General features: G+C 50.4%; 1 protein-coding gene across 10 annotated transcripts in view; it reads left to right on the forward strand.

Moving 5' to 3' along the window:
• The window catches only part of PTPRT (protein tyrosine phosphatase receptor type T), a 1,205,819-nt gene that overhangs the window by 1,161,504 nt on the left and 18,421 nt on the right, over positions 1 to 25,894 (forward strand). For 6 of the 10 annotated variants that reach the window (XM_077168216.1, XM_077168229.1, XM_077168210.1 and 3 more), the window contains 7 exons: positions 2,063 to 2,122; positions 2,863 to 2,979; positions 7,907 to 8,061; positions 11,110 to 11,245; positions 13,325 to 13,474; positions 14,976 to 15,149; positions 18,748 to 18,879. In XM_077168216.1, coding sequence (XP_077024331.1) covers positions 2,063 to 2,122; positions 2,863 to 2,979; positions 7,907 to 8,061; positions 11,110 to 11,245; positions 13,325 to 13,474; positions 14,976 to 15,149; positions 18,748 to 18,879 — 924 coding nt within the window. The remainder of the gene's footprint in view (positions 1 to 2,062; positions 2,123 to 2,862; positions 2,980 to 7,906; positions 8,062 to 11,109; positions 11,246 to 13,324; positions 13,475 to 14,975; positions 15,150 to 18,747; positions 18,880 to 25,894) is intronic. The other 4 variants (XM_077168218.1, XM_077168222.1, XM_077168225.1 and 1 more) reach the window with 1 other exon arrangement.

The raw sequence follows: 25,894 nt of genomic DNA on the forward strand, positions 1-25,894 counted from the left end.
GAATGCTTCCATCTCCCCCCCGGCCCAGTCCTGCTTGTATCTCTGACCTGTTATCATAGGTTGTTATTCTTCCCCTGCTCTCAGGTTGGACCACATGAAACTGCTGTTTTTGTTGACCAAAAATGGTCAAATATTGACAGTTTCTTAAGGCTTAACCTAATGCAAAGGAAGGACTGTCTCTGCCCTTACAAACGCAAGCCCAGTGATGTGTCTCACATATCGTGCTCGAGAATTTTCTCATTTACCCCCTCTCCCTTGAAAAACAAATCTCTTCCGCATTGCTAGAGCTCCCCATCGGTGCACAAACGTACTGAGTACATTCCATCTTAAAAAGCCAAAACGGGAGAACAGAAAGTACTCTCAAGTCCCCATTTTTCTGCTAAACTTTAAAGCCCTCCCACACAGGCTCGAAGTCTCCATTCCCATTGTTTCTCCCCACGCCCGCCTCGCTGCTCCCTTCATTTCACCAGTAGTGATATTGTCGATATCGCTACAATCCCTCCTGTTGGCAAATCCAATGGCCACGTCTCTGTTCTCATCTTCCTCAACCTCTACCAGCATTTGACCCTTTGCTGGTCTCTCTTCCATCCTTGACCTCTAAATGTTGATATTCATTAGGGCTCAGGGCTCAATCTCCCTCTCTTCTCTATGGAGACTCTTTCCTATGGCGTCCATAGCTATTCCTAGGAGTTAGAAATAGGACTGCTGTTCCTAGCTTGCTTTTCCCTGCCTGGAAGCCGTGTCATTGTGGGTGGGTTGGGATGCTGGGTTTGAAGGCAGTGTGCAGAATTGCCTAGAATTAAGAGACCCTCTCTACTAATTATATGAGCTAAGTAAAAAAGTGGGTATGTAACTTTTTGTCTTGGTAAGAACCAGATAATCCATAAGAAAAAGAGTCTCAGCCTCCATGTAGAGGATAAAGTGAGAATCTAAATGGCCTGTCATAATCCAGTAAAGGTGGATGGACAAGGCCTAAAAGATAGGGCCAGGAGAAAATCATTGAGTCCATTCTTCTTGAGTCCATTCCCCAGTTTTAGAGATGAGGAAGCAGACACAGAGGGGTGGAGCGACTTCCCTGAAGCCACTTGGCCAGAACCTGGCATGACCTCTGACCCTTGACATTTATTGCAGAGCTTGTGGCCTCTCCACTCAGCACTGCTCCCCAGGGGCTCTGGCTTGGCCTAGGGCGCAGCAGCTACCATGAGTAAAAAAGGCCATCCCAGAATTCGAGAATTCAAAGACAAATTTCAGCCTTTCCTACAAATGACCTGCATTGGAGACTGATTCCCTGGATGGATAGACTGAATCCAAATTGGATGTGGGGAGGGGACAAGGGGACAATCTCTCAGTGAATCCCTTCCGTGAGCCAGGCACAGTGCCAAACGCATACTGGGCTTTGACTCATTTTATCTCAATCGCGCAAGGTAATTTTCCTGGTAATTATTGAGATGGCCTGAGTTTACATCCTGGCTCCCTCACTTACTAACAGTTGACCTTAGACAATTTTCTTAGCCTCTTTGAGCTTCAGATTCCTCATCTGTAAAATCGGGCTAAGATAACATCTACTATATAGGATGGTGATGACAGGTAATTAAAACAATACATGCAAAGTGTTCTTAGAACAGTGCTTGAAATAGGGCATCAGTCAACAGGTGTTAGTTATCATTAGTGATAGGAAACCGAGGCTCAGAGAGGTTTGTTTCATCACTTTCAGGAAGCTGCACGGTTACTGAGTGTTAGAGCCAGGCCTTGAATCCATTTGACCACAAAGTTCATTGCACAGGAGTCAGTATTTCCCTAAGTGGGTTCCATGGGATGCTAGCCTGCAGGGTCCTTAGTGAGAAGAGGGTTCCATGGTTAAATACGTTTGGGAAATGCTGTATCCTCTGCGCCCCTTTGGGAGAGTTGGAAAACACATTAGCATTAGCACATTCAAGGAGCTGAGGAGTCCTATAGCAAGGCGGCCTGTTGAACGTTGTTTAATCCAGCATTTCCCAAACTCATTTGACCGCAAAACCTTTTCTGTTTGTTTTGTTTCTTGTTTTTACCTAACACCTATTAGCACCCAGCGGAACACACTGTGGGAAATGCCACTCTAGGCCGCGCGGCGTCCCCCGGAATGGTAATGCTTTTGTTCTTTTAAGGGGAAAACGATCTCTTTTCCCTCCTGCGGAGAGTGACCTAGAGTCCAATGTGGGCATGGCTTGTCCCGAGTATCTGCACTGACTGGCAGGGGCAGAGAGGAGATGCAGAGCCATCCCTTTGAGCCCAGCACCTTCCTTCCTTTTCCCAAATGAGAGCCTTTCTTCTTCCAGCCCCCAATTACCTCCTCTTACTAATAATGTCCCTTTCCCAACCCCTTCTGCTTTCACCTCCTCACTGTTTCCAGTCTTATTCTGATCTCTGCTCAGCTGATAAGAGTTGGCTGCCCTTGCCTGATAGAGCAAAAAGAGGACCCAGCCAAAGGTAGAAAACTGGCCATATGACCTTGCACCAGTCACCAAACCTCTAAACTTGACTATTATTTTCATCTGTAAAATGGGGATAATAATACATGCCTGTTTCACATAGCTCTCTTTGATCACTTAGTGTGATAAGGGATTTGAACATTATAAGGAGCTTGGCAAAAGAAGGTACCGCTATTATTTCCAAAATCTCCAGCTCCTCTAGGGAGTGAGCTGGACCCCATTCGGTCTGCTGATCGCTGGTGGACTGAGGCCCCCTTGGACTGAAATTCCACCAAACTCGCCCTTGGGTGTGTTTGAACGGGAAGTCCAGTTGAGGTAGCTGCTCCTACCCAGCCACCAGCTTCGCTCACATGCCCCTGTCTCCATCCTTTCTCTCTCTCTCACGTGGCCACAGGTGAAATGTGTGCGGTACTGGCCAGATGACACTGAGGTCTACGGAGACATTAAAGTCACCCTGATCGAAACAGAACCCCTGGCAGAATACGTCATTCGCACCTTCACGGTGCAGAAGGTAAGCTTCTCCTGGCCGTGCAGCCTGGCCGGCCGGCCGGCTGGTTCACTCACGGGCAGCACGTGGTCCCGAGGGCCTGCCCCCTGCCCGGCCCTGTGCTGGGCACCAGGCTGGATCAGCGAGTCAGACGCGGGCCCTGCTTCAGCGGATCACACATCTAGTGGGAGGGAAAACAGGAGTCAACAGAGAAATAAATGAGGTCATCACATACTGGGGTAAACATCAGGAAAGAACCATGCGAGGGGTGGAGAGAGAAATCAACCTGCAGATGAGGTGGTCAGAGAGGATGCCCACCCCCCCACCCTGCCCCGAGGAGGAGGCATTTAGGCAGAGAATGAAGGATGGGAGGGTAACAGCTGATGGAAGGGGACAGGTAGGGGCAGGGGATGCTATCACAGGTGGAGGGAAATGAACAGACAAAAGTCTCGGAGGAGGAAAAGATCTCAAAATGTTGAAGGCCAGTGGTTTCCCACTAGGGGCAGTTTTGTCCCCCAGGGGACTTTGGGCAATGTCTGGAGATATTTTTGATGGTCTCAGCTAGGAGATGGGCGATGCTACTGACTTCTCGTGGGAAATGGCCAGGGATGCTGCTACACATCCTACAATGCACAGGCCAGTCCCCACACAAAGAATTATCCAGCCCAAATGCCAATGATCTGAGATGGGGAAATACTAGTCTAAACATTAAAAGGAAGACGGTGGTGGGAGCCTGATGAACCAAAGGGAGATTGCAAATCATAATGATTATTATATTTATAATTTAATTATACAGTCATTATCATATAGTTATTATTATAATGATGGCTAACATTTATTGAGCACTTACTAAACTAAATGCTATTTGAAGTGCTTGCATAAATTAACTTCTTTAAGCCTCCCAATAACCCCAGGAGTCGGGCATTATTAACCACACTTTACAGGCACACAGGCTTTAGGTCATTTGTCCAATGTCACCCAGTCAGAAGATGGTAGAACCAGGATTCACACCTTGGTCCCCAGCTTCAAGCCATTGCCCCTCCTACCCCACCGTGGCTGCTGTTTTCTAAAAGCACCAAATTAGTAGAGCGAGGGGTCCACAGCGCGAGGATGCAAAAGCTCTGGGGACGCCGGCGCTTTGAGACCGTGCGCTCTGGTCCGTAGGTCGGTGGCAGGGCCACCGCAGGCTGCTGCATAGACTGGTGCGCATGCAGGCCTGTGGGGCGGGACCTGCCGCTGGCCCCCGGCCCCTCACCCCAGCCCCCATGCTCCCGAAGGCCTGCACCTCCAATGCGAGTGAAGAGGTCAGGAGGCAGGTGGGCTGCCTCCACAAGAGGGGGGAAGACAGCAGGGTGCTGCTGACCTGCCGGGGCCATCAGGGACGTGGGCGTGTCTTAGGCCAGGTCCCTCAGAAGCAGAGCCTGAGGCAAGGGTTCGGGTGCACGTGAGTGATGTATGAGGAGCTGCTCTCAGGAAGAACTTGCTCAGGAGGGAGGACGCAAGAGAAGCAGAGAGAGTGAGCAAGGGCAGGTGTCAGGTACGTTCTAGCCAGCCCCAACCTGTAGGGGCCTCTGGAGCATTGATGCGGTGGAGGTGTCCACCACCCTTTGAGGCAAAGAAGCCAGAGAGGGCTGTGGCCCCTGTGTGTTCCACCCCCAGGACTAGGGGAACCCTCCAGCTCCTGGCAGCTGAGGGCCCTTCTTCTGGAGTCACCAGCAGTCCAGACACCCGGCATCTGGGGCCTGGTTGCACCAGCCCAGGGAAGAGGGTCTGATGGACCCCAACCATAGCTGCCGCACACTTGAGTATCCATTAACACGGTGGTGCATCGTGGGTCTCAGACCTCAAGTTGGGAAAGCTCAGAGAATCGCGGCCAGCACAGCACATCGAGGTGTTGTCGGTTGGTCTTGTTTTTCTTTTAAACAATCACCAGGAAGGTAATACCCCTAGGGAGCTGCCCTAGAAGACCCCAGCAGCCTCCGAGGATTAACCTGACTCAGCCAGCATCGCCACAGTGCACAGGCTTTTTAGGTTACAAGCTCAGTTGCTGAGCCGGTGCTCCAGAAATAAATAGAAAGAGTTGTGTTTTAGTTTACAAGCTGCTGGAATGCAATATACCAGAAATGGAATGGCTTTTAAAAGGAGAATGTATTAAGTTCAAGTTTACATGTTCTAAGGCTGTTAAAATGTCCAAATTAAGGTACCAACAAGAAGTCACCTTCACTCAAGGAAGGCTGAGAAAGTTTGGGGTTTCTCTCTCTCAGCTGGGAGGGCGCATACTGAACACAGTGACATCTGCTTGCTTTCTATCCAGAGTTCTCGTTTCATGAAGCTCCCCTGGGGACATTTTCCTTCTTTATCTCCAAAGGCCTCTGGCTACCTGGGTTCTTGTGACTCTCATGGCTCTTGAGATTTTTCCAAAATGGTTCCCTCTAAAAGGGCTCCAGGAAGCAACCCCACCTTGAACGGGTGGAGACACATCTCCGTGGAAACCACCTAATCAACAGTTACCACCCATAATTGGGAGAGTCACATCTCCATGAGAACAATCAAAGAGCTCCCGCCCAGCAATATTGAATGGGATTAAAGGATATGGCTTTTCTGGGGTCCACCACAAATCAGACTGGCACAAGTTGTCTGCCCTGGAAGAAAGCACAGTCCCATCAGAAAGAGAGGATCCTTGAAAAATAGTTACAGCCCAAGGGATGCTGCCCTAACAAGCCTTCCCAGGACTGGGTTGACTTGGAGGATGGAGTGAAAAAATGAGATCCAAGTGTTCTGGAAACTGTCTCCTCTCCCTCTCCATCTCGCCCATCTTGGCCTTACGCCAGGTCTCTGCCTGGACTTCTGCAGCAGCCTCCCAACAGGGCTCGCGGACTCTTGCCTTGCTCCGGGCTTAGTCTGGGTTCCCTAGAAGCAGAGCCTGAGGCAGGGATTTGGGTGCACTTGATGGTATGTGGGCGGTGCTCTCGGGAGCAAGGCTGAGGGAGGCAGGACAGGGCAGGAGAAGGAGGTGAGCAAGGCTGTGGGTTCAGCTGGAGACCTGCGCCAGCAAGACCCCACGGGAAGCTCTGCAGCAGAGTCGGTACCACCCCGAGGCAAGAGGGCCTTCTGTACCCCCATTGGTTTGCCAGGACAGTCCAGGTTTTGACCCTGAATGTCCTGGGTTCTGGGAACCCCCTCAGTCCCGGGCAAACCAGAGCAGTTGGTCGCCCCCCTCCCATGTCAATCATGCATGGCAGCTGCCCCCAAATGAAGTGGCTCCCCTCAGCAGAGGGCAGTTCTCTGTAGAAGGGGGTAACTGGTAGCTGTTTGTGGCCACCAATCAGAGTAGCTGGGGCTGGTTGCACCAACCCAGGAAAGGGGATCTGGGCGGGCGACAACCCCCCAGCACCTTCCCCAGTCCGTCTTGCAGATGGCAGGTGGCATAATCCCTCCAAAATGCAAGTCCAATGATGCGCTCATCCTTCTGTGAAACCATCTGTGCAAGCTGTCTAGACTTCCCGGTGCTAATGAGGTCAAGCCCAAGATCCTTAATGGAGGCCCCATGGCCTCCCAGGGCCCAGCACCCATCTTTTGCCCCACACCCCAGTCCCCTTGCCTGCCATTGCCTGTCTCCCACTTTCCTCTAGAGTGATTGATTCTCTGCACACAGCGTGCTAATTCCTGCCCCCATGCCTTTGTCCCTGCTGCCCCCCACCTAGGAGCCCCTCTGTTTCATCATCTGGTTAATACAAAGCAGTATATTGCAAAGGGTAGGGATGCAGACTGTGAAGCCAGAAAGTCAGGGTTCAAACTGCAGCTTCATACCCTACTAGCTGTGTGACCTTGGGCACATTAGCCTCTCCAAGTCTCAACCATGAAATAGAGATAGTAATATGAGAATTAAATGAATGATACATTCAAGTGTTCAGAAGAATGGCTGGCACATAATAAATACTTAATAAATGGTAGTTATTATTTTCACTACTGATATGTTACAAGACCCAAATCAGGTATCACCTCCTCTAGGAAGCCTTCTCTGATTTCTCCTTTCCCCAGGTCGTGTTACCTGATACTCCCTCATGCACTTTAGTCAAATTATCTACTTCCCCCACTAGCCCATGAGGTGTTCCAGGGACAGGGGCTGTGGCTTTTCTGTCCACCTTCCTAGCACCTAGCACAAGGCTGGACCCAGGCAACTCTCAAGGAATATATTTTAACTGGAGGAATGGACAGATTCCTCCTGTTCCGTGCTCTCTACGTATCTTCAGCAGACTGGTAAGGATTAAAAAGTACATCAATGAACTGTGCAAGCAAAGGCCTGGCGGGGTAAGCCAGCCATGGGACAGTCCAGGAGACACACTTTGGCTGGCCATGTGTGTGACTCTGAGGGCTGGTGAAAGGGAGCGGTGCCAGTCAGAGCTCTGCCACCATTTGTTCCACATCTTAGAATTCTTCGCAAGAATGTAATTGATTAAAAGTTCTGCTCCTTTTTAAGTTTAGAAGCCATGAGGACTATCATAGACAGGTCTGAAAAACCAGAGGGCACCAGATCTCGGGCACCAAAAGGCTACATACCCCTCTGTCTACAATTTGAACTTGATTTTAAGGCCCACATTTCTCCTAGCTTGTTCTGCTGAATGCAGATCTCATGGACCGCTTGTCAAAAAAGGGCTCTCTAGCCAGATGTGTTTGGGAAACACTGTGGGTGTTACCTACACCTCTTGGGGATCCACTAAAGGCTCTGAGAAGTCCCGCAGAAGAGTGATCTGTTTCACTTTATCTAATTCCCCTCTCCAGTCGCATGCTCTCTCAGCCCTGTAACACCCATCAACCCCAAGGGGACCTTGTCCTCCCTGGACAGCGGGGGGACTGGTTTCTGGGGGCACAGCTGCAGCTCCCCATGGGTGAGGGGAGGCTGAGGATGTGGGGGAGCAGATGGAGGAACAGAGGCCCGTTCTCTCCTCAGAAAGGCTACCACGAGATCCGAGAGCTCCGCCTCTTCCACTTCACCAGCTGGCCTGATCACGGGGTCCCCTGCTATGCCACCGGCCTCCTGGGCTTTGTCCGCCAGGTCAAGTTCCTCAACCCCCCAGAGGCGGGGCCCATCGTTGTCCACTGCAGGTAAGTCAAGGCCCCTCCCCTCCACCAAAGCGCGTTTTTTGCAGCTCTGCTCTCTCGGTGAGGAGGTGCTGTGTTCTCCAATAGCCTTTAATCTCTGCCTTCAAGGGTCCCAGGCATATAGGCCCCGTTTCCAGCCCTTTCTGAGGGGGTCTGGTCCCAAGCTCTAAATAGCAGCAGAAGCAGTAATGGTAGAGCAGACACGATCGTTCTGAAACAGTAAAGGCTCAGGGGACATGAGCCAGGCCCGAGGCGTCTGCTTACATCTACCATATGTACTTTGCCAACCTTATGTCCTTCACTTGTGGGCATTATAACTGTTCCCATTTTACAGATAAGAAAACGGAGATGCTGATAAGGTAAACACTCCATCAGGGTCACAGGGATATAAAATGGGATATTTAATCTGCCTTTCTCCAGACTCCATCCCTCAGCTCTGTGACCCGGCCGCAGGGTGCCTGCGTCCAAACGTGCTTCTCCTCATTTCTGTTGTTTTAAAAATCAATTGCTGGCCTGCAGGGTCCTTAGTGGAGAGTAAATGGGCAGCATCAGGCTTCCCCTCATTATAGAGAAGAGAGGTTTCCAGCTCTGACCTAGAAAGTGGCAGTGGGGATGAGCCGCACATCTCCGCATCCTCCTAAATGGAGACGGCGTCCTCTGAAGGACAGGAAGAATTGGGGGAGGGGCAGACAATCCAGACCTGAAGACCGGCTGGCCTTTGGGCTCCCTCCTTCCTGATGCCTCTTCTTTCCAGCCTGACCTTGGGCCCAGCCCACCGCTGCAGACCCTCCAGTTGTCCTACTCCCTGCAGTCAAGGGAACAGGAGAGAGTGGGTAACTGTGGGCATCTCAGAGCCAGCCCAGCTCAAACAGCATCACACTTATCTTCCCTACACGATGAGGTGAGAATTAGAGCCCCCATTTCACAGATGGGCCAATTGAGGATTAGGAGATAGACCTTGTCACACCTCTTGAGCCCTCAAAGCATCTTGCCTATATCCTCTACAGCATCCGCCTGTGCCCTCTACCTTGAATTTCATGACAACTTACTCAGCTTCATATCCCATCCCAATCCCAGCATCCAGCAGATAGTAGGTGCTCAAGAAATGTTTGCTGAATATAAGCAGCAACACTTTATTGAGAATTTGCTCCCTCACCAGGCATCTGGCTAAGGAGTTTAAAAGCATTATTTTAAAGCATAATTTCACGCAATTTACATGTGTCGTGCCATTAGGGCTACCAGGTAGGCCTATTCATTATCAACCTCATTTTATGGACGAGGATATTGAAATCCAGAAAGAACAAGCACAGCCAGTAAGTGGTAGAACCAGGATTCAATCCCAGAAAAGTCTGACCCCAAATGTCACGTGCTTAGTATGCAACCGAGTATGAGCACAGCTCACTTCTAGTGAGGACCCTGAGACTGGGGCAAGTTGCACGTGGGAGAAGGCACACTCACAGAGGCCAAACCTGCACACTGGTGTGCAGCCAAGATTCAAAGTCAACTCAGGCTAGTTCTTTCCCCTAAAATGTGTTGAGGGTGAAACTTCAGGGAGAGGCGGAAGAGTGGATACCGTGTACTCTACCTGAGGAGCTGTGGCCCTGCCTGCTGAGTCCCACTCGGGGGGTGGTGGAAGCGGGAGGTCTTTTCTGACCCAAATACGAGTCAGGCTCCACTCAATTCAAACTCTGAAATTTCCCCATGGAAGACGACTCTGCTTGGCATGAGTTTGCCTTCCAGAAGATTCCCAATAGGTTCCCCTGGATTTGCTTTCCAGATCATGGTGGGGGATTTTCCCTACTGATCCATTTTTCTCTGCTTTGTGATTAGCCAGTATTGCCTTCCTTTCCTCTTCCACCGGTCATCCTCTGCATTTCCTTTGATTTCCACATTGTTAGATAGTGGCTGTTTCTGTGAGAGACACAAGATGTGAAAATGCAGCTAAATTGTGTCTCCTTGACAGTCTGCCTGGCCTCAATTTCCAAAGCTGTATGCATTTGAAGGCAAATATTCCATTTGTCTCTGACTTCAGTATCATGATTGTAGAATCCAGCATTAATCTGGGAAGGGCTGGCCAGGATCCAGGAAGCACTGTCGAGTTCTTTTGCTATTTTGCACTTGGTCTGTGATTCTCTCTAAAGGAAGCCACCGGTGTTCAGAGACAGAGTCTGTGTCGGGCGTCTGGGTACCTGCCGGGGGGCTCAGGGCTGTCGTTGTTTCACTGACTGATGATTCCAGGGAAGCAGGTCCAGGTGGAGCAAACCCAGCGCTTATACAGGGGGCACCAGAATTCACTCTCTGCCTTTGGGACCCCTCAGGGGATTCTGGTTCCTGTTTCTCACTCTCCTCTTCTCTATTCTCTCTCTTCTTTCTCTTTCTTGGCTTTCATTTTTCAACACTTCTGCTAAAGAAAAAAAGAGAGGGGGCAGGGAGAATGAGGCAAGTAGGAAGGGAGGGAGGGAGGGACAAAAGACATGTTTGTTAAGCATCTGCAATGTTCCAGAGTCCAGTGTTTTATTCCATGTGTGATCTGTATCCATCAGATGAAGAAACTGCATGCATGAACAACGTCTAAGCATGCATTATGTGCTATAGATATTGTTAAGAGAGGAAACAGTTAAGGGCCCAGGTTCTAGAGCCAGACAGCCTGGAAGAAAGTCCCAGCATTACCTCTGACCAGCTGGTGACCTTGGGCAAGGTATACTGTCTGTGCTTCTGTTTTCTCACCCATAAAATGGGGTGAGAAACCTCCTAACAACCTACTAGTAACATTTGTAAAGCACTTAGACTCGTGTCTGGCACACTGTAAGTGCTGAGTAAGTGTTTGTTAGAGAAATGAAATAAAAACAAGGCTCCCAAAGGCAAGCATTACTCTGCCATTTTACAAAGGAGAAAGCTGGGGCAGAGTTGGGATTCAGGCAGTACCATCTGATGACCGCCATGTTGGACTGCCCCTCCACAGTGCCCTGAGGGACAGGGCTGAGTGGCAGGGGCCTCCCTGGGGCTGCCCCGCCCCCAGAGCCCCAACACCCACCACTTCCTCTCTTCCAGCGCTGGAGCTGGGAGGACTGGCTGCTTCATTGCCATCGACACCATGCTTGACATGGCTGAGAACGAAGGGGTGGTGGACATCTTCAACTGCGTGCGTGAGCTCCGAGCCCAGAGGGTCAACTTAGTGCAGACAGAGGTGAGTCCTGGGTAGGCTGGGGTCGGGGGTGGCAAGATGCCAGCCACCTGCAGCCCTGGCCATGGAGAAGCTCCATGGAACAGAAACTGATGAGTGGGGGCATCCTACAGAAAAGACCTGAGTAGTGGGAGAAGTCGAAGGTGGTGAGACCACCTATGGAAACTAGGAAGGCCCTGGCCACTCTGAGGGTCTATGATGCAGCGACTTCCACCAATGATGAAAGGTGGTGAGTTCTTCATCACTGAAGGCATCCAAACATGGTGAATGGCAACTGAGAGGGATCTTTGAATAGTATTCCTATCTTAGTTGAAGGAGAAGAAAGGGACATGGAAGAACTGGCATTTCTAGGTGCCAAGGACTGGTTCAGTACCTACGATGTGCCAGACCCTGAGCTAGATACTGGGGCTTCTGAGAGAGGTGGGCACAGCCCTGCCCTCAAGGGTGAGGCAGATCTCCAGGCACATCCCTGCCTAGTCAGAGAGCCCAAGACCCAAAGGAAATGGGAGAGTGTTAGTTTTTACTGTTAAGCACGACATGCCTGCGATAACTCGAGGTCTCTTATCGTCACAGTCTTCCTTTCACTCCTCACAACATCTTTTGGGGTGGCTGTTTAGTATCCCCCTTGTACAGAAGAAGAATCTGAGAAACTGTGCCCTGGGGCTCACAGCCAGCCGGTGGTGAAACTCGATTTGCATGCAGGTCCATCTGACCCCAAGGCCTGCACTCTGTCCCCTGTACCACCCTCGCTCACTGAGAAGCTTTTCTGCCTACCCGGCTGCTCTAAGCCTCAGTTTGTCATCTCTGTAATGTGCCCATCTCCTGGCTCTAATGGAAACCATGAATGCCCAGATGGTCAGAGCTAGAGCAGATCAGCACAGCCTCCATCAGCCCTGCAAAGGGAAGTCCCCCCGTTACTGCTGGCTCTGCAACAAATACCCCCATTTAGAGGTTGATACATAGGGCCCTGCTAAGCCTCTGAGCTAACTCGCATGGATCAGTCTTCAGGCTTCTTGGTGAGGCTGGAGCTGAAGCACAAGGGGTGCCTTCTCTGTACACAGGTTCCTGCAAGCAGAAGGCAGCCTGGGCTTAGATACCTTGGTCCTTGCTGGCTGGTAGAGGAGCCTGACATTCAAATAGATGAGCACGATGCAGCTGGAGAAGCCCTTCACAGAGAGATGGGCCAAGGTCTGCAGAAAAATGGTCACTCAACAAACATTGGACAAAGGCCTAGAAGAAATAGCAACAACTCGTGGTGGATTTATGGGAGACTTTGCAGAGGGAATGAGACATTGAAGGCATAGAACAAGGACATGCTGTGCCACGAGTAGAGTACAGCATGTGCAAAGAATCGAGAGGGAGGCAAATGTTTTATCAGTGGGCTTTGAGACAAGGAGTGAATGCAAGCAGGTTTTTTGGGAAGATAATCCTAAGATACACTGGTTGGTGAGTGGGGAGGTGAGAGGGAAAGAGAAGGTATGGACACCCCCACTCACCAACCAGGGTAACACTGCCAGAGTGACCCTGCAAACAACTGCAGCTCTAATCAAACCTGACGGGAGTCTCTGGGAGACTGTGGAATATGCGTTAAGGGGAGAGGGAACCGAGGTATTTGTCCCCAAACTCACCGCCTGCCATTGGTTGAAGGCTACTTCCAGGGGCATTAACTCTTTGGCTCTGCTGACTTGCCCTGGAAAAGGCCCAAGTATGCTCCTGGGATGAGGAAGTAAGCCTCAGTGGAGAATCTCAGGTATTTGCAGGAAGCATTCTTCCTCAAGTAAAGGTGAAAGCTGAGACCATGTGGCCAGGGAACCAAGAGCACCTGCAGCCCTGTTCTCCCTACTTTCAATTTTTTGTCAGTTTCTCTGGCATTCAGTCTTATCCTAGGAACAAAAATTCACCTTAGCTCGGGCAGTCACTATGGAACATGGAAACATGGCCTTTGGGTTAGAGGAGAGGAGGTAACAATTCTACACTATCATTTATACCCATTCTCCACAGTCACACGGTTAGATGTGGACACCGGGCTCCCAGGTCATTGTTCAAACCCAGGACCTGTTCTCTTTCTCCCTGACCTCACAGGAGCAATACGTGTTTGTGCACGACGCCATCCTGGAAGCTTGCCTCTGTGGCAACACCGCCATCCCTGTGTGTGAGTTCCGCTCCCTCTACTACAACATCAGCAGGCTGGACCCTCAGACCAACTCCAGCCAAATCAAAGATGAATTCCAGGTAGGAGCGAATGCCAGGTTCTGCGTCCCAGCCAACTTCAGTGGCACCGAGCACACTTGGGGGGCTTTCCTTGTGAGAACTGAGGGGTCTGCACATTTTCAGTGTCTGCCGTGCTAGGCAGCTACAGGATGAATCCTAGAACAAAAAATGCACAACCATGAGCAACTATGAACCAATCAGTCATCAGTGATGGCTCTCGTTTGTTTAACTATGATTGACTACTTTTTGCACTGAGGTCTTATTTAATCCAGGTTGTGGATGAAGGCACCTGTGTACACGAGGGTGTAAACTGCATGCTTCTCCAGCTCTGGAGGGACTCAGGATTCCTCAGGGCTTCTCTACAGTTGGAGAGTGTCCAAGATCCTCACTACTCAAAGTGTGGTCCAGGGACCAGCAGCACTGGCTTCACCTGGGAGCTTGTGAGAAGTAGAGAATCTTAAGTTCCACCCAGACCTACTTAATGAGAACCTGCAATTTAGCAAGCTGTCCGGGTGATTTGTATGTGCATTAAACTGAGAAGCGCCTTACTAGAGCACGGCTCGGGCGTGGCAGAGCCACACCTGCCTAGACGGGCAGAGTTGTAGCAACTTTGGTCTGAGAGACCTGAGGTGAGTCACTGAGCAAAGCCAGAGTCCAGCCCATCATCCCAAGGCCAGTACCAGGGTCATACCTGAGCCGCAGGAGCTGAGAACCAGACAGGGAGAAGCAGGGAAGCTCCAGGAATACAGAATTTGAGGGGCAAAGGCTGGGACCATATTTGCCCGGACAGATGCCCCAGCCAAGCCAGTATCTTCATGCCCCTTCATACAAAAATTATTTATTCATTTGGAGTAGAGACAGAACGCTTATTGAGCAAGAATTCATGGTGGCTGCATATAGTATCTCCTCTGTTGGCTGGGCCAGTTCAGCTCTGGCCTCAAGCTTACAAGCCTTGTTCTACAGAAGACAAGCCCTGCAATTTTCCAGACCTGCTAAAGTTAGCCCCTGAGAGTCTCGTAGCCATTCTGAGCAGCTTATCCAGGCATCTTTCCATCCTCAAACAGCTATCTCTCTAAGAGGAGTGCTAGTAAATCTGTATGCCTCTTTCTAAGACAGGTCAAGTGTTGTTTAACACTCACTATGGATTCCCTACCCCCAGGCCCCACCATATGACCTTCTGGCCAGCCCACGCTTTAATGCAGCACTGTCTGAGTTGAACAGCTTAGCTCCAGTGGTTGCAGGAGCCTGTGTTGGAGCCAGGTGTGGGCATGCTGCTGCCAAAGCTTCAGTATCTTGGAGGTTGTCGCATGACCCCCGGCAGAGGTTCTCATTTCCATGGGGCTATGCAGTGAGTAGGTTTTTACAAAACATCACCATGGAAGAGGAGTGAGACCCAGATAGGAGTTCTGGGAAAGGGACCAGAGGACCAGGCTAGAGGGTGGAGATAAGGGACGTCGCTGTCTCCTCTGTCCAGGGGCAGCCGCCTGAGCAGTGCCTCTCTCTCTGCCCTTGTGCCTCCCAGACCCTCAACATCGTGACGCCACGCGTCCGGCCCGAGGACTGCAGCATCGGGCTCCTGCCCCGGAACCATGATAAGAATCGGAGCATGGACGTCCTGCCCCTGGACCGCTGCCTGCCCTTCCTCATCTCGGTGGATGGAGAATCCAGCAACTACATCAATGCAGCTCTGATGGACGTAAGCTGCGCCCTGGCAGGGAGAGCTCCTGGCTGGCATTCCAGGGAAAGGCTTCTTTCCAATGTGGAGGGTGGTGGGAGCCCAGGACCCTGACTGTCCCCACCAGCCAGCCCCTCCTTGCTTCTGACTCTATGGCCCCCTTCGTGCTGGCCCTAAGGACCTTTGCTCTTACTGGAAGGTTCTAGTCCCAACCTGGACACAAGTCATGCTCTTGGCTCCTTTGTTCACATAAAGAGCTTGGAAGGAAAAGGCCAAAAGCCTAAAGCCACTCCTATGACACCACAGTAAGACTACTGCCTGCCCCAGTCCACTCCCTTCCCAACTCCCACACAGCTTATGCTCAGCCTCAGGTACAGTTCAGGAAACACCTTTTATGGCAGGCCTTGGTCTAGGCCCTGAGAACACAAAGAGAGTGCAGGCCTAGGTCCTGCCCTCCACAAATTCCCAGGCTGGTTCCCAGACAGCTCCTGAGCAGAGTTAAGAAAAAGGACAGCACGTGGTAGGTGCTCAAAACATAGTTACTGGACAAGAGATGGAAGGCAAGAGGGACCCCGGAAGGGTACATGGTACAATGTTCCAGCATTTTGATCAGGTTCCTGGCTTCTTTGTTAGGGGCACTCTCTCCTGGTCCTGCCCAAAGAGTACGACCTTCTCAACATCAGGTCCAAGAAGGGCATTGCCCCCCGACCTCATCTGGGACTAGGGCTCTGCATCCCTGGCATGCTCCTGACTTGCATGCTTCTCCCCTCGGTCCTCCACTTGCTTCTGTGAATCATGTCTCCACCTCAGAGATATAGACACCTCTTTAGCTGGTAGCAACCATGGATCACCTAGTCTCATCCACCTACTTTTCAGAAAAGGAATCAGAGGGGGAAAGAGATTTGCTCAAGGTCACCTAGAAGGCTAGTGGCAGAGCTGGAATCTAAAACTCCTGGTGCATGCTCAAGAACTCATACCTTGAGCTTACCCACAGTTTACTAGATCCAGTAAGGCACAGACACCCTGCCTCCCTAGGCTCAGGACCAAAAACTCTGCTGCCTGATTGGGGTGAGCTCCTCCAGATTTCCCCAACCTATGTCTGAGGTCATTTCCACCTAGCTCACGTGGGGCTCCCATCTCGCTCAGAAACAGGAACATGGGATGCTTTCTCCTGGAGCCAAACCACTTACATCTCTGACCCCTGATCTTCCTGAGCTTTCTCCCCAAGGGTCGTAGGTGTTGGACGCATCCATACCTATTTCAGCACTATAGGGCCCACCCCTGCCTCTGTCCAGAGATTGCGAAAGTCCTCCATGAAGACCCTTGCACTGGGTTCAGAGGCAAGGAGTGTTTTCTCAGTCATGTCACACAGTTGGAGATGGGGATGCGGAAGACCTCTGACTTTATCTCATCATCTTCCAGGGTCAATGTGAAGACCGTACATTTGTGCGTGCATCTGTGCAACTGTACTTCTAGGCATGTGCATGTGTGTGTCTGTGTGTGCATGTATGTGAGCATATGTGTGAATGTACCTCTGTGTGTGTGTTGAGAGATGGGCTCTGGGGGTGCACCCACACTTCCAAGATCCCCCTGGCTTTATCCCCCACTGTCCAAACTCCCCATCCCTGCCTTCTGGGCTAAGAAGGATCACACAGGCTCCTGGCCTCTACTTAGTAGGTTAGATGCAGCCTGAAGTCAAATGCCTTTTGCCAGGCTCTGATGCTGATTGTATTCGCTTTGTCCATGGAGCATTTCTCCTGTGAGCCATCACTGGGGCCTTTGCCTTTCTCATACAAAAAAAAAGTGCTTATCTGTATTCCAGCTCAGTCTGTGCATTATCTGGTAACCATAGCAGCTTTGCTCCTAGCAGAAAAATATGAAGTCCTCTGGGTTAATTTTGAATGTTTCCCCTGGTAAAGGATGATGTTATCCATGAAATGGATTGCCGGCTGATCCCTGAAACCCGGTAGGAGCACGGATCTCAAACATATTTTCAGATAAGATTCTGTCAGGCATGCTGGCCTAATAGAGCATTTATCACAGGCAGGGAAAAAAGGAAAGAAAATAGCATTCATTGAGCGTCGGGTAGTGTGTAGGGCCTGGATTTGTACTATCTCATCTTGCATTTGGCTGTTACTATCCCCATTTTCCAGATGAGCTACAGAGGGTCGGGGTGTTTCCATAACTTGCTTGAGGTCAACAAGCTCAGAAATGGTGGAGCCAACGATATGAACCCCAAAGCCTGGATTCCCTTCCATGTCTGGAAATGGCTCAAACACCATGCTGTCTGCATCTCCAGAGTTCTGCCCTCCCAGACCCCTCGTCTGACCGTTCCACTGGCCAGAAGGCCTGGGAAGACAGGATGCTAGGCCTCATGTGGCCTCCATGAGGCATTGCCCTGTCTTCTGCCAGAGTTGGGTCTGGTTTGGATGGGCCAGCCCCTCTTCCCTCCCACCCCATTGCCTGTTTTCTGTTTCCATCTTCCTGCTGACTTGTGATTCCACTGAAAATAGCTGAAATTCCCACAGGAACCATCTCCAGAAAAGGCTTGTTGAAAGCGTGGATATTTCTTAGTTTCACAAATAACTGGTGAAGTAGAGAAGCTCCCCAATCTCTCGTCACAGGGTAGCATGACAAATAGGACCCAGTCAAAACCTCAGAGGTAGTCTGATTTGCACAGGCCATTTTCTCGAGGCCTCAGTTTCCCCATCTGTAACTTGGGATTGATTGTAATTATTTATTTGCCAGGCAAACTCTGAGTACCTAGTGTGTGCCAGTTGCAATGCTTGTGCCAGAGATGAAGGACTAAGTCAGGGTGCTTGAGCCCTGTCAGTGGGCTAATGGTCAGTCTCTCCTTCTTGCCTGGTCTTCTCATATGCAGATCTTACTTACTCCGTACAAACAAACATCCTTCAGGGAGTTATGATTCTCATTTTACAGATAAGACATCTGACCTTTACCAGTACTATCATTTCTCATTCCAAAAATGAAAAAAGTGTACCATACAAATGATGTTTGAATGAATGAAAGGATGATGGATGGGTGACTCGTATAAGTGGCAAAGCTAGGGCTTGAATCACATACCTGCCTCCCTGCAGTGCCCCGTTGCCTCATCATGTCCCCCTGATGCCAGGCCAGCTCAGCCCTCATGCCAGGCCTGGGGCAGGAGTGAGCCTCCTGTATTAGAAGCCCCTTCAAGAAGCTCTTTGCCTAGGATGAGCCTTAGACTCCCCCACACTGTGAGCCCAGGGACTCAAAGGACCCGTTGTATCCCAAGGGGTGCTCTAACTAGCAAAGAAGCAATTCTGCATCTGGAATCTTCCACTGCTTATTCTAATGATTATTATTTCCTGAGTTCCCAGCCATAAATAATTCATTTGGATAATCCCTAGCCCAGTGACACTTTCCTAATGAAATATCTTAGTTTGGAGAAGAATGAGCCCATTGTCAGAAGGTCCCCTTTGCCACCAGGCCACCGGGAGATAATGTTAGAGGTTAAATGCTTTGTGTTATCTATTTGGCAGGCTCTTAGGCCCCTGTCAGCCTTCTGGGCCTCCTCCTCATTGGAATATCACTGATGGGTGGGTATGTTGCAAAGCCTGTCTCGTTCCTTTGTCAGAGCCACAAGCAGCCTGCTGCCTTCGTGGTCACCCAGCATCCTCTACCTAACACCGTGGCAGACTTCTGGAGGCTGGTGTTTGATTACAACTGCTCCTCGGTGGTGATGCTGAATGAGCTGGACACCGCCCAGGTAGGAGGGGGCCCTCCTGTGCCCTAGGTGGGCCCAGGTGGGTCAGGGGAGCCATGACGTAGGCATGGACGTGGCAGTGCTGCCACTGCTGGTCTCCGTCCTACAGTGGGAACTCAAGGCAAGGCCCTGCCAGGTCCAGCAAGGCAATGAGTTTGCCTGCCTCTGTGGGTTTGTCCAGCTCCCCCAGGGATGCTCTGTGGCTCCATCCCTGAGCTGCTGGTTGAGGCCTTGCTCCAAATCACATAGAGCTCACAGAGCCAGGAGGCTACCTCCCTCAACTCTGAATATCCAACCCTGAACCACGTCCTGATTCCTGGCCACACGCACCAGTCCTAGCTCCTCTGCGGTGCAGCCCACGCTGACAGAGCCCCGGCCTTGAACCCTGGACGCTTTTCCCACTGACTACCCCTGCCAGCCCTGGCTTCCTCCCAGTTGGCCCCTATGTTCCAGCAAGCTTCATTCCTCAGCCCCTCTTAGCCTGACAGCTCCAAGCATCACGTACCTAGAGCACATTCTTTAACAGGCAGCCCAACACAGGGCACATGCCATGGGATGGTTTCTGGAGCCTTCTCCTCCTTAGTAGGGCAGCCATTCTGGGGTGGAGGAGGTGACAATGACCTTTCACATTTTTGAAAAGCAGTCCTTTCACTGCCTTGAAGGAAAGCCAAAGCAATTCAGCACACTCCTGTGTGAGTCCTGGCCTTGTATGGAAATAAAAAAAAAATGAATCTGGGCTAAAAAGCCCTTCCAGGAGCTCCCTCTCTCGCTACAGAGACAGATGAGCGAATTGTCCCCACCTCATATGGCAGTGCTGTAATAGAGGTCAGCAGCAAAGTGCTGTGCTGGCTGGGAGCAGGGAGCAATTATTTCTGCCCAGAGGGTGAGAGAAGACTTCAAAAAGAAGGTGACTTTGGCTTTGAAGAAGGAAGAGGTTTGGAGGGTGTTGGAGGTGAGTTAGCTGGGGAAAATCATTCCAAGCAGAGGGAATGGCCGGGACAAAGGCAAGTGGGGGTGACATGTATGGGTTTGTTTACAGAATAGCTTCTGCTCCAGGGTGTGTAAGGAAGAGAAGAGGGTGGTGAGGCTGAGAAACATAGGAGGGCCAGTTTGCAAAGGGCCTCCTGTGCATGGCTGAAGAGCTTGGGCTTGTCCTATAGTGTGGCAACTTTCAGACTTTTACTTTGTGAGCAACAGAATCCTTTCTTCAAATAAAAAATTTCATGCAAGCCCAATATATGAAACAGTTGGTTAAGAGCTACTGGCAGTGGCACAGGGGTTGGTCTAGGGTTCCAGCCCATGCTGATGTCTCAATTCCTCATACTGTCCCCTCAGAGAATCAGTTACTCAGGCATCTTTGTGGAACCCCTGGGGCTCCTAATAGCACACTTTGAAAATACCTGCTGCAAAGGAAGGACGGATATTGGAGAATCTCAGCAGCATGGTGGTAGAACCAGATTTTCTGTTAGAAAGTTGAATTTGGGAGCCAGTGAAGAGGAGAGACTGGAATAAAAGACTGGGAACCAGAAAATTGGGGAGGAGAAGGTTGCAAATATACAGAAAATAAAGTTGATGGCCTTAACTGGGGAAGTGGCCAGGAGGCAGGAGAACTGGGGGTAGATATGAAAACGTTTCCAGAGGTGAAATCTACAAGGTGTGGGGAGCAGTTGCATGTGGGAGGTGAACAAGAAGGAAAAGTCACAGATGGTGGTAGGGTCTCCAGCCTGGATAGTCAGGCATTGGGAGATGCACTTGGCCAGGATAGAGAGGGTGGGAAGAGTTGCGGGAGAGAAAGCAGGAAGGTGGGAGAAGAGCAGGGCAGTAGTAAGTGAAATTGAGCATGACTTAGGATGTGCCATTGAGAGACATTCAGGAGAGATTCAGTTCATTCATTCAACCCCTATTTGCTAGGCATCTGCTATTTGCCAAGCACCTACCCTAGGTGCTTGAAATCCATCAGTGACAAGACAGACAGAAAAAAAAAAATCCCAACTCTCACCCAACTTCTGTTCTAGGAAGGGGGAAGCAGACAATGCACAGCAAACACCCTATAATTTACTTAATCATGCCTTAGAAGGTGACATGATTTGTGGGAAGAGAAGAATAGGAGGGAAGGTGAATGAAGCTGGGAAAGCTAAGGTTGGGACACAGGATGCCGTTTTAAGAGGGTGGTCAAGAGGCTTCATTGAGAAGTGACATTTGAGCAAGGACTTGAAGGGGGAGAGAGAGTGAGCCTTGTGGCCATCTCAGGGAAGAGGTCCCGAGTAGAGGGAGTGACCTACACAAAGGCCCCGAGGTAGGCATGAACCTGGTGCATTTGGGGTCACCTGAGCAAGATGGCCATGTGCCCGGAGCAGTGCAAGCCCAGGGAGAGCAGCTGAAGATGGGGTCAGAGTCGTAGCAGGGCCAGGCCATGGAGGACCTTCCCTGGTGGTCAGAGGAACCACTTGGGGTTTTACTCTTAGAGAGATGGGGAGCCATTGACAGGTTTTAAGCAGGGGAGTGATAGAAGTTGACTTTTTAAAAAAGGATCCTGCAAGCTGCTGCTTTGAGAATAGACCACTGGTGTAGGTGGGGCGGGGGTTGCTAAGACAAAGCTGAGAGAAGGCCACTGCAATGGCCAGGTGACAGGCCATGGGGGCCTGAACCAGTGTGGTAGCCATGGGGTAGATTCTAGATATCTTGCAGGTGGAGCCAACAAAATATCTAGGCAGACTGAATATGGAATGTGAGATTAAAAAAAGAAATCAAGGAGGACCTCAGGGTTTGAGGACTGAATAATGGAAGGTTGGCAATTGAGATAACTGAAAATATAGACTCCTACAAACCAAGACTCCTGTAGAATTCCAAGGCCAAAAGACACCCTGCTGCATTCCTTTGCCTGAAAAAAAGTGAAACAGCGAATTCTGCTCTGCAAGCTGTGAGCAAAGGAGGACCTTTAAAAGCCTGTTTGCAGTACCCTGTTTGCCAAACCAGACATAGAAGAGTGTCAGGGAACCTCACTTTGGGACACATAGAAGAGCAAGGGTCGAGAGCGTTAGCTACATCTCCCCCTTCCCGGGGGAAGGAGGATCCTTCAGCCCAGATGTTGATGCAGTGCAGCCTTTGAGAACTGAGTCTCTAAATGCAAAAACATCAGGCTCAGAAGTGCCCTGGGGTTGGCTGCCATCTGCAGCTGGCAAGTGTCCCCTGAAATCGGCAGATGAATAGAGCACTTATTGATATAAATATCATCACCACAGCAGCTGGGCGCCTTGCGAAAATAAACAGTGACACAGCGTGAGCATCAGCAGAGCCGCCCTCGGCACCTGGAGGGGCGGTTCTGTGAAGTGGCATCAGCGTTTGTTTGCCAGCATGCCTGTGCCGAGACAGCCCCCCAGCAAGGACAGACCTGCGGTCGGTGCCCAGAAAGCCAAGGCCACACCCTATGGCTGGCCAGGCACTCTGAGGGCCTCGGTCGGCGGGTGGGAGGGTTATGGCAGATCTACCCATAGGTTGCAGCAAAATGAGGACAAGGGGAGGTCATGGACTCTCAGAGTGCTTTATTTTCTAGTCTGTCTCTGCCCAGACTCCTACCCTACTTTATTCAATCAACCATCCCTAGCCACAAATATCTTCCATTCTCAACAGTGGCTGCTGTTGAAAGCCAATTATGATCAGTAGGAGCTCAAGATAAAGATTCTCAAAGCAACTGCATCAACTTTACAGATTTTTTCCAACTCTTTAGGATTCCAAAATCCTGTAGTCAAATTAGTGGGGCAAATTCCTAGAACCAGGACCTCCAGCAAATGATACTTTGGTTTCTCCTGCTTATCAGGAAGAACTTTTAACCAAGCTCACCAGCATAAACAAGGGCTCCCCTATCTTCGTGGGCTCCATGGATAGGCCAGAGCCCATGGGGAGCAGACACCAGGAGAGAACCTGAACCTTAACTCATCATCCCCTTCTAGAAGCCAGAGGAAGTGGCTAACCAGGAATGGAAGAGCCAGTGACAGGGGACATGCCACATTGCCCTGGAGCCCTGCGGGCAGAGGCCACCACATACCACCCGTCACCTGGAGGCAGGTTCTGGACTCAGGGAGACCCAGCCTCACTTTGGTTGTCTCCACATAGTAAATAGTAGGGATGCCCTTGAATATGCTATTCATTTGCTATGTAAGCTATGCGTGGGGTATCCCCTGAGTTTCTTAGTAGGAAGCACCCTTTACCCTGCCTAACTCTTAGAGTTAAGTCTTAGAGACTACACGATGATAATTATAACGTGTTAACATCTCCCATGTCTTCCCTCCATAGAGCCACTATTTTGAAAGTTTTTATTTCCCAAACTGTATTTACTAATTAATAATCAGCTAATCTTCTCATATATCTTCCATAAACATAACTACTCTACAGAGCTTCTCATCTGCAGATCACATGCAGACCTACCACAAAGAGATGCTCAAACTCTAACCTGAATCTGAGACTTGGAGTCCTCCACTCCAGGTCAACAGGTGGATCTCCCATCAGTTTCTTAAGGACTGTGGAAATAGCACGTGTCTTCTTGTGCTCACTTATTGGATCTCACTTGGGAAACCACCGATCTGACCCAGATCCACGTTACCTCATTTTGCAGATCAGGAAGCTGCGTCCTGGGCAGGTCACGTGGCCCTTTACCCACTCAGGCTCAGAGCCTCCTGGGAAGGAGGGTGAACGTTTTTACCATTGTTTATACAACAGCCCCTGCCTCCGACCCCACCCCTGCCACTGGCATCTTGGTGCCCAAAACAGGCAGGAACGTTTTCTTACTTTAAGACAAGCAAGCACCCACACCTCACATAAAAGCCACGTTGTCCGGTTGAGGGGCTTGCATCATTGAAAGCCTGAGAGCTCAAGGGATGCAAAGCCAGGTGGAAAGGTGAGGGTGGGTGGGTGGCCAAGGGGGCAATGAATTCCCACTGAGCCCGTAGAAATGAGAAAGGCAAACTCTTCATCCTCCCAGGAGAAAAGCAGGGGTGGTATTTCAGAGACGTCTTTTCCTCTCACTGTGCCTGCAGGGCAAATAGCAAGCATTGATAGTCCTTATTTTATCTCAGCTTGTGAAAACACAGCTTAACATGCCAGCAAAGTATACAGAACGCCCGAGTCTGTGTGTCAGCAAGCCTCAGGTCTGGTTTTCCTAGGGGCGGTGTTTCTGTCTCTACCCACTGGAATTGTGTGGGGAACGGTAAAATAAGATGTCTGGGACCAAGCGATCCAAGTTCAAGTTCTAGCCTTGCCTCTCACTTCCTGTGTTGCCTTGAACCACTTCCTTAACTTCTCTGACACGTAATGTAACTCAGGTGTCAGCCAAGTTCACTCTGTCTTTGACAATTTAAATAAAACGGCTCTGTTTCTTACTCCCCGTCCTTTGGGAAACTCAACGTCCGCCCCAAGGTTTCTGAAAATTCCAAGGGGGGAGTCTCATTTTCCTGTTCACTGCGAGTTCCAGCTCAGGCTTTATTGAGCGACGGGGGTAACATGGGGCTCAGATCCCACGACTTAAGGTTGGGCATCGCACATCTGTATCCTTCACCTCCATCTCACCTCCTCACCCGTGGCCAATGGCAGCATATCTTCCCTAACCCTGTCGTCCAAACCACCTCCTCTCTCCGCCTCTTCTCTCACCCCTTCCTTTTCAGCTCTCCACCCTTTCCCAAAGAGCTGTTCCTTTCTTATGCCAAAAAATTGAGCTGTCTCTTTAGCACCTCTTTCTCTTGTGTCCTAAGCCTTCACCTTGGCCTCCTCCCCTTCCTCCGAGCAGTCTTCTAGAGGGACTTTCCTAAACTCCCACCTTACCCGGAAACAAGCCCAGGGGGAGCTATTATGAAGGGAAGTTTCCACCCCACAGGGGGCGGCTGCCTTATTCTCCTGGTGGCCTACTGAGAGGCTGGCTGGAGAAGGCTGGGCTTTGACTGCTGTCCCTGTGCCCTCCACATCCCTTAGTTCCACTCAGCCTCTCTTCCTTAGCTGGCCACCGTGTAAAAGCCAATTAGGTACTTTTGGCTCTTGATAGAGTCTTTCTAATGGAATTATATAATCCTTGATCTGAATTTCTAAACCACTTGAAGCTACTCTTGTATTTCTCTCTTAAAAACACTAATTCACTTCACATTTCTGCAGCCTGGTACAGATTTCCCTACTATGGATTACAGGGGCCTTGAGAAGTAGGGCCCTTAATTTCTGAAACGTTCCATCTTTTCAAAGTATTTTTAATTAACGAAAGCTTAATGAAGGTGTGCTGAAATAAAGCTCTGAAATTGTTTTTAAAGCAAATATGGGCCTAAAGTTTTTAGGCCCATATGCTAGTTTTCACTGAATTCATCTGAGCTTGTTGAATCCAGTGACTAACAAGTTTTCTGTTTCTATCAGCAAGACAAAAGATGCTGGAGTGAGGCTACCTGTGCCTTTGCTTTCTTCCCCCCCCCCCACCCCGAGAACTTGCACCCCTGAAGGACATCTTTCCATGGCTCAGGCAGCTGTGGGGGCCACCAGGTGGAATCCTGCACAGCAGCTGTGCAGGAAGTCCACTCATGCTGCATGGGGTTTTGCTTGCTTTAACTCCTCCTGCCAATGAAAAGCTCAAGCTCCTCTGCTTTTCTGGAAGAAGCTGGCCTTTCCTAAAACATCAGCCACAGCCGAACCAGCCCCTCACCTCCACTGTGTGCTCCCCACGTGGGTGTCTACAGACGTGAAGCCCGCCCTGCAGTTAGCAGCACCCCTCCCCAGACTTCTGGGAAAGGAAGGATAGGAAAGGGGGGAAGAACTAGGAAGGAGGCTGGGAAAGTTGTTTGGTCCATAGTCTAGGCTAAAGAGTCTCAATCTGTCCTTGGAGATGGCAACTTCAAATATCTTGCACAAAGGAAGAAAATGCCAAGGTTGCACTGAGCATGCGTCCCCCAGGTCATTTGGGGTCTCCTGATCTTAGAAAGCCAGCTGGGTTTCCTTGAACCCCCATTTTCAGGGCCTTTATCCCTTGTATGGTTTCCTAGGGCTGCCAAGG

Source organism: Tamandua tetradactyla, chromosome 1, assembly GCF_023851605.1.
Source record: "Tamandua tetradactyla isolate mTamTet1 chromosome 1, mTamTet1.pri, whole genome shotgun sequence".
NCBI lineage: Eukaryota > Metazoa > Chordata > Mammalia > Pilosa > Myrmecophagidae > Tamandua > Tamandua tetradactyla.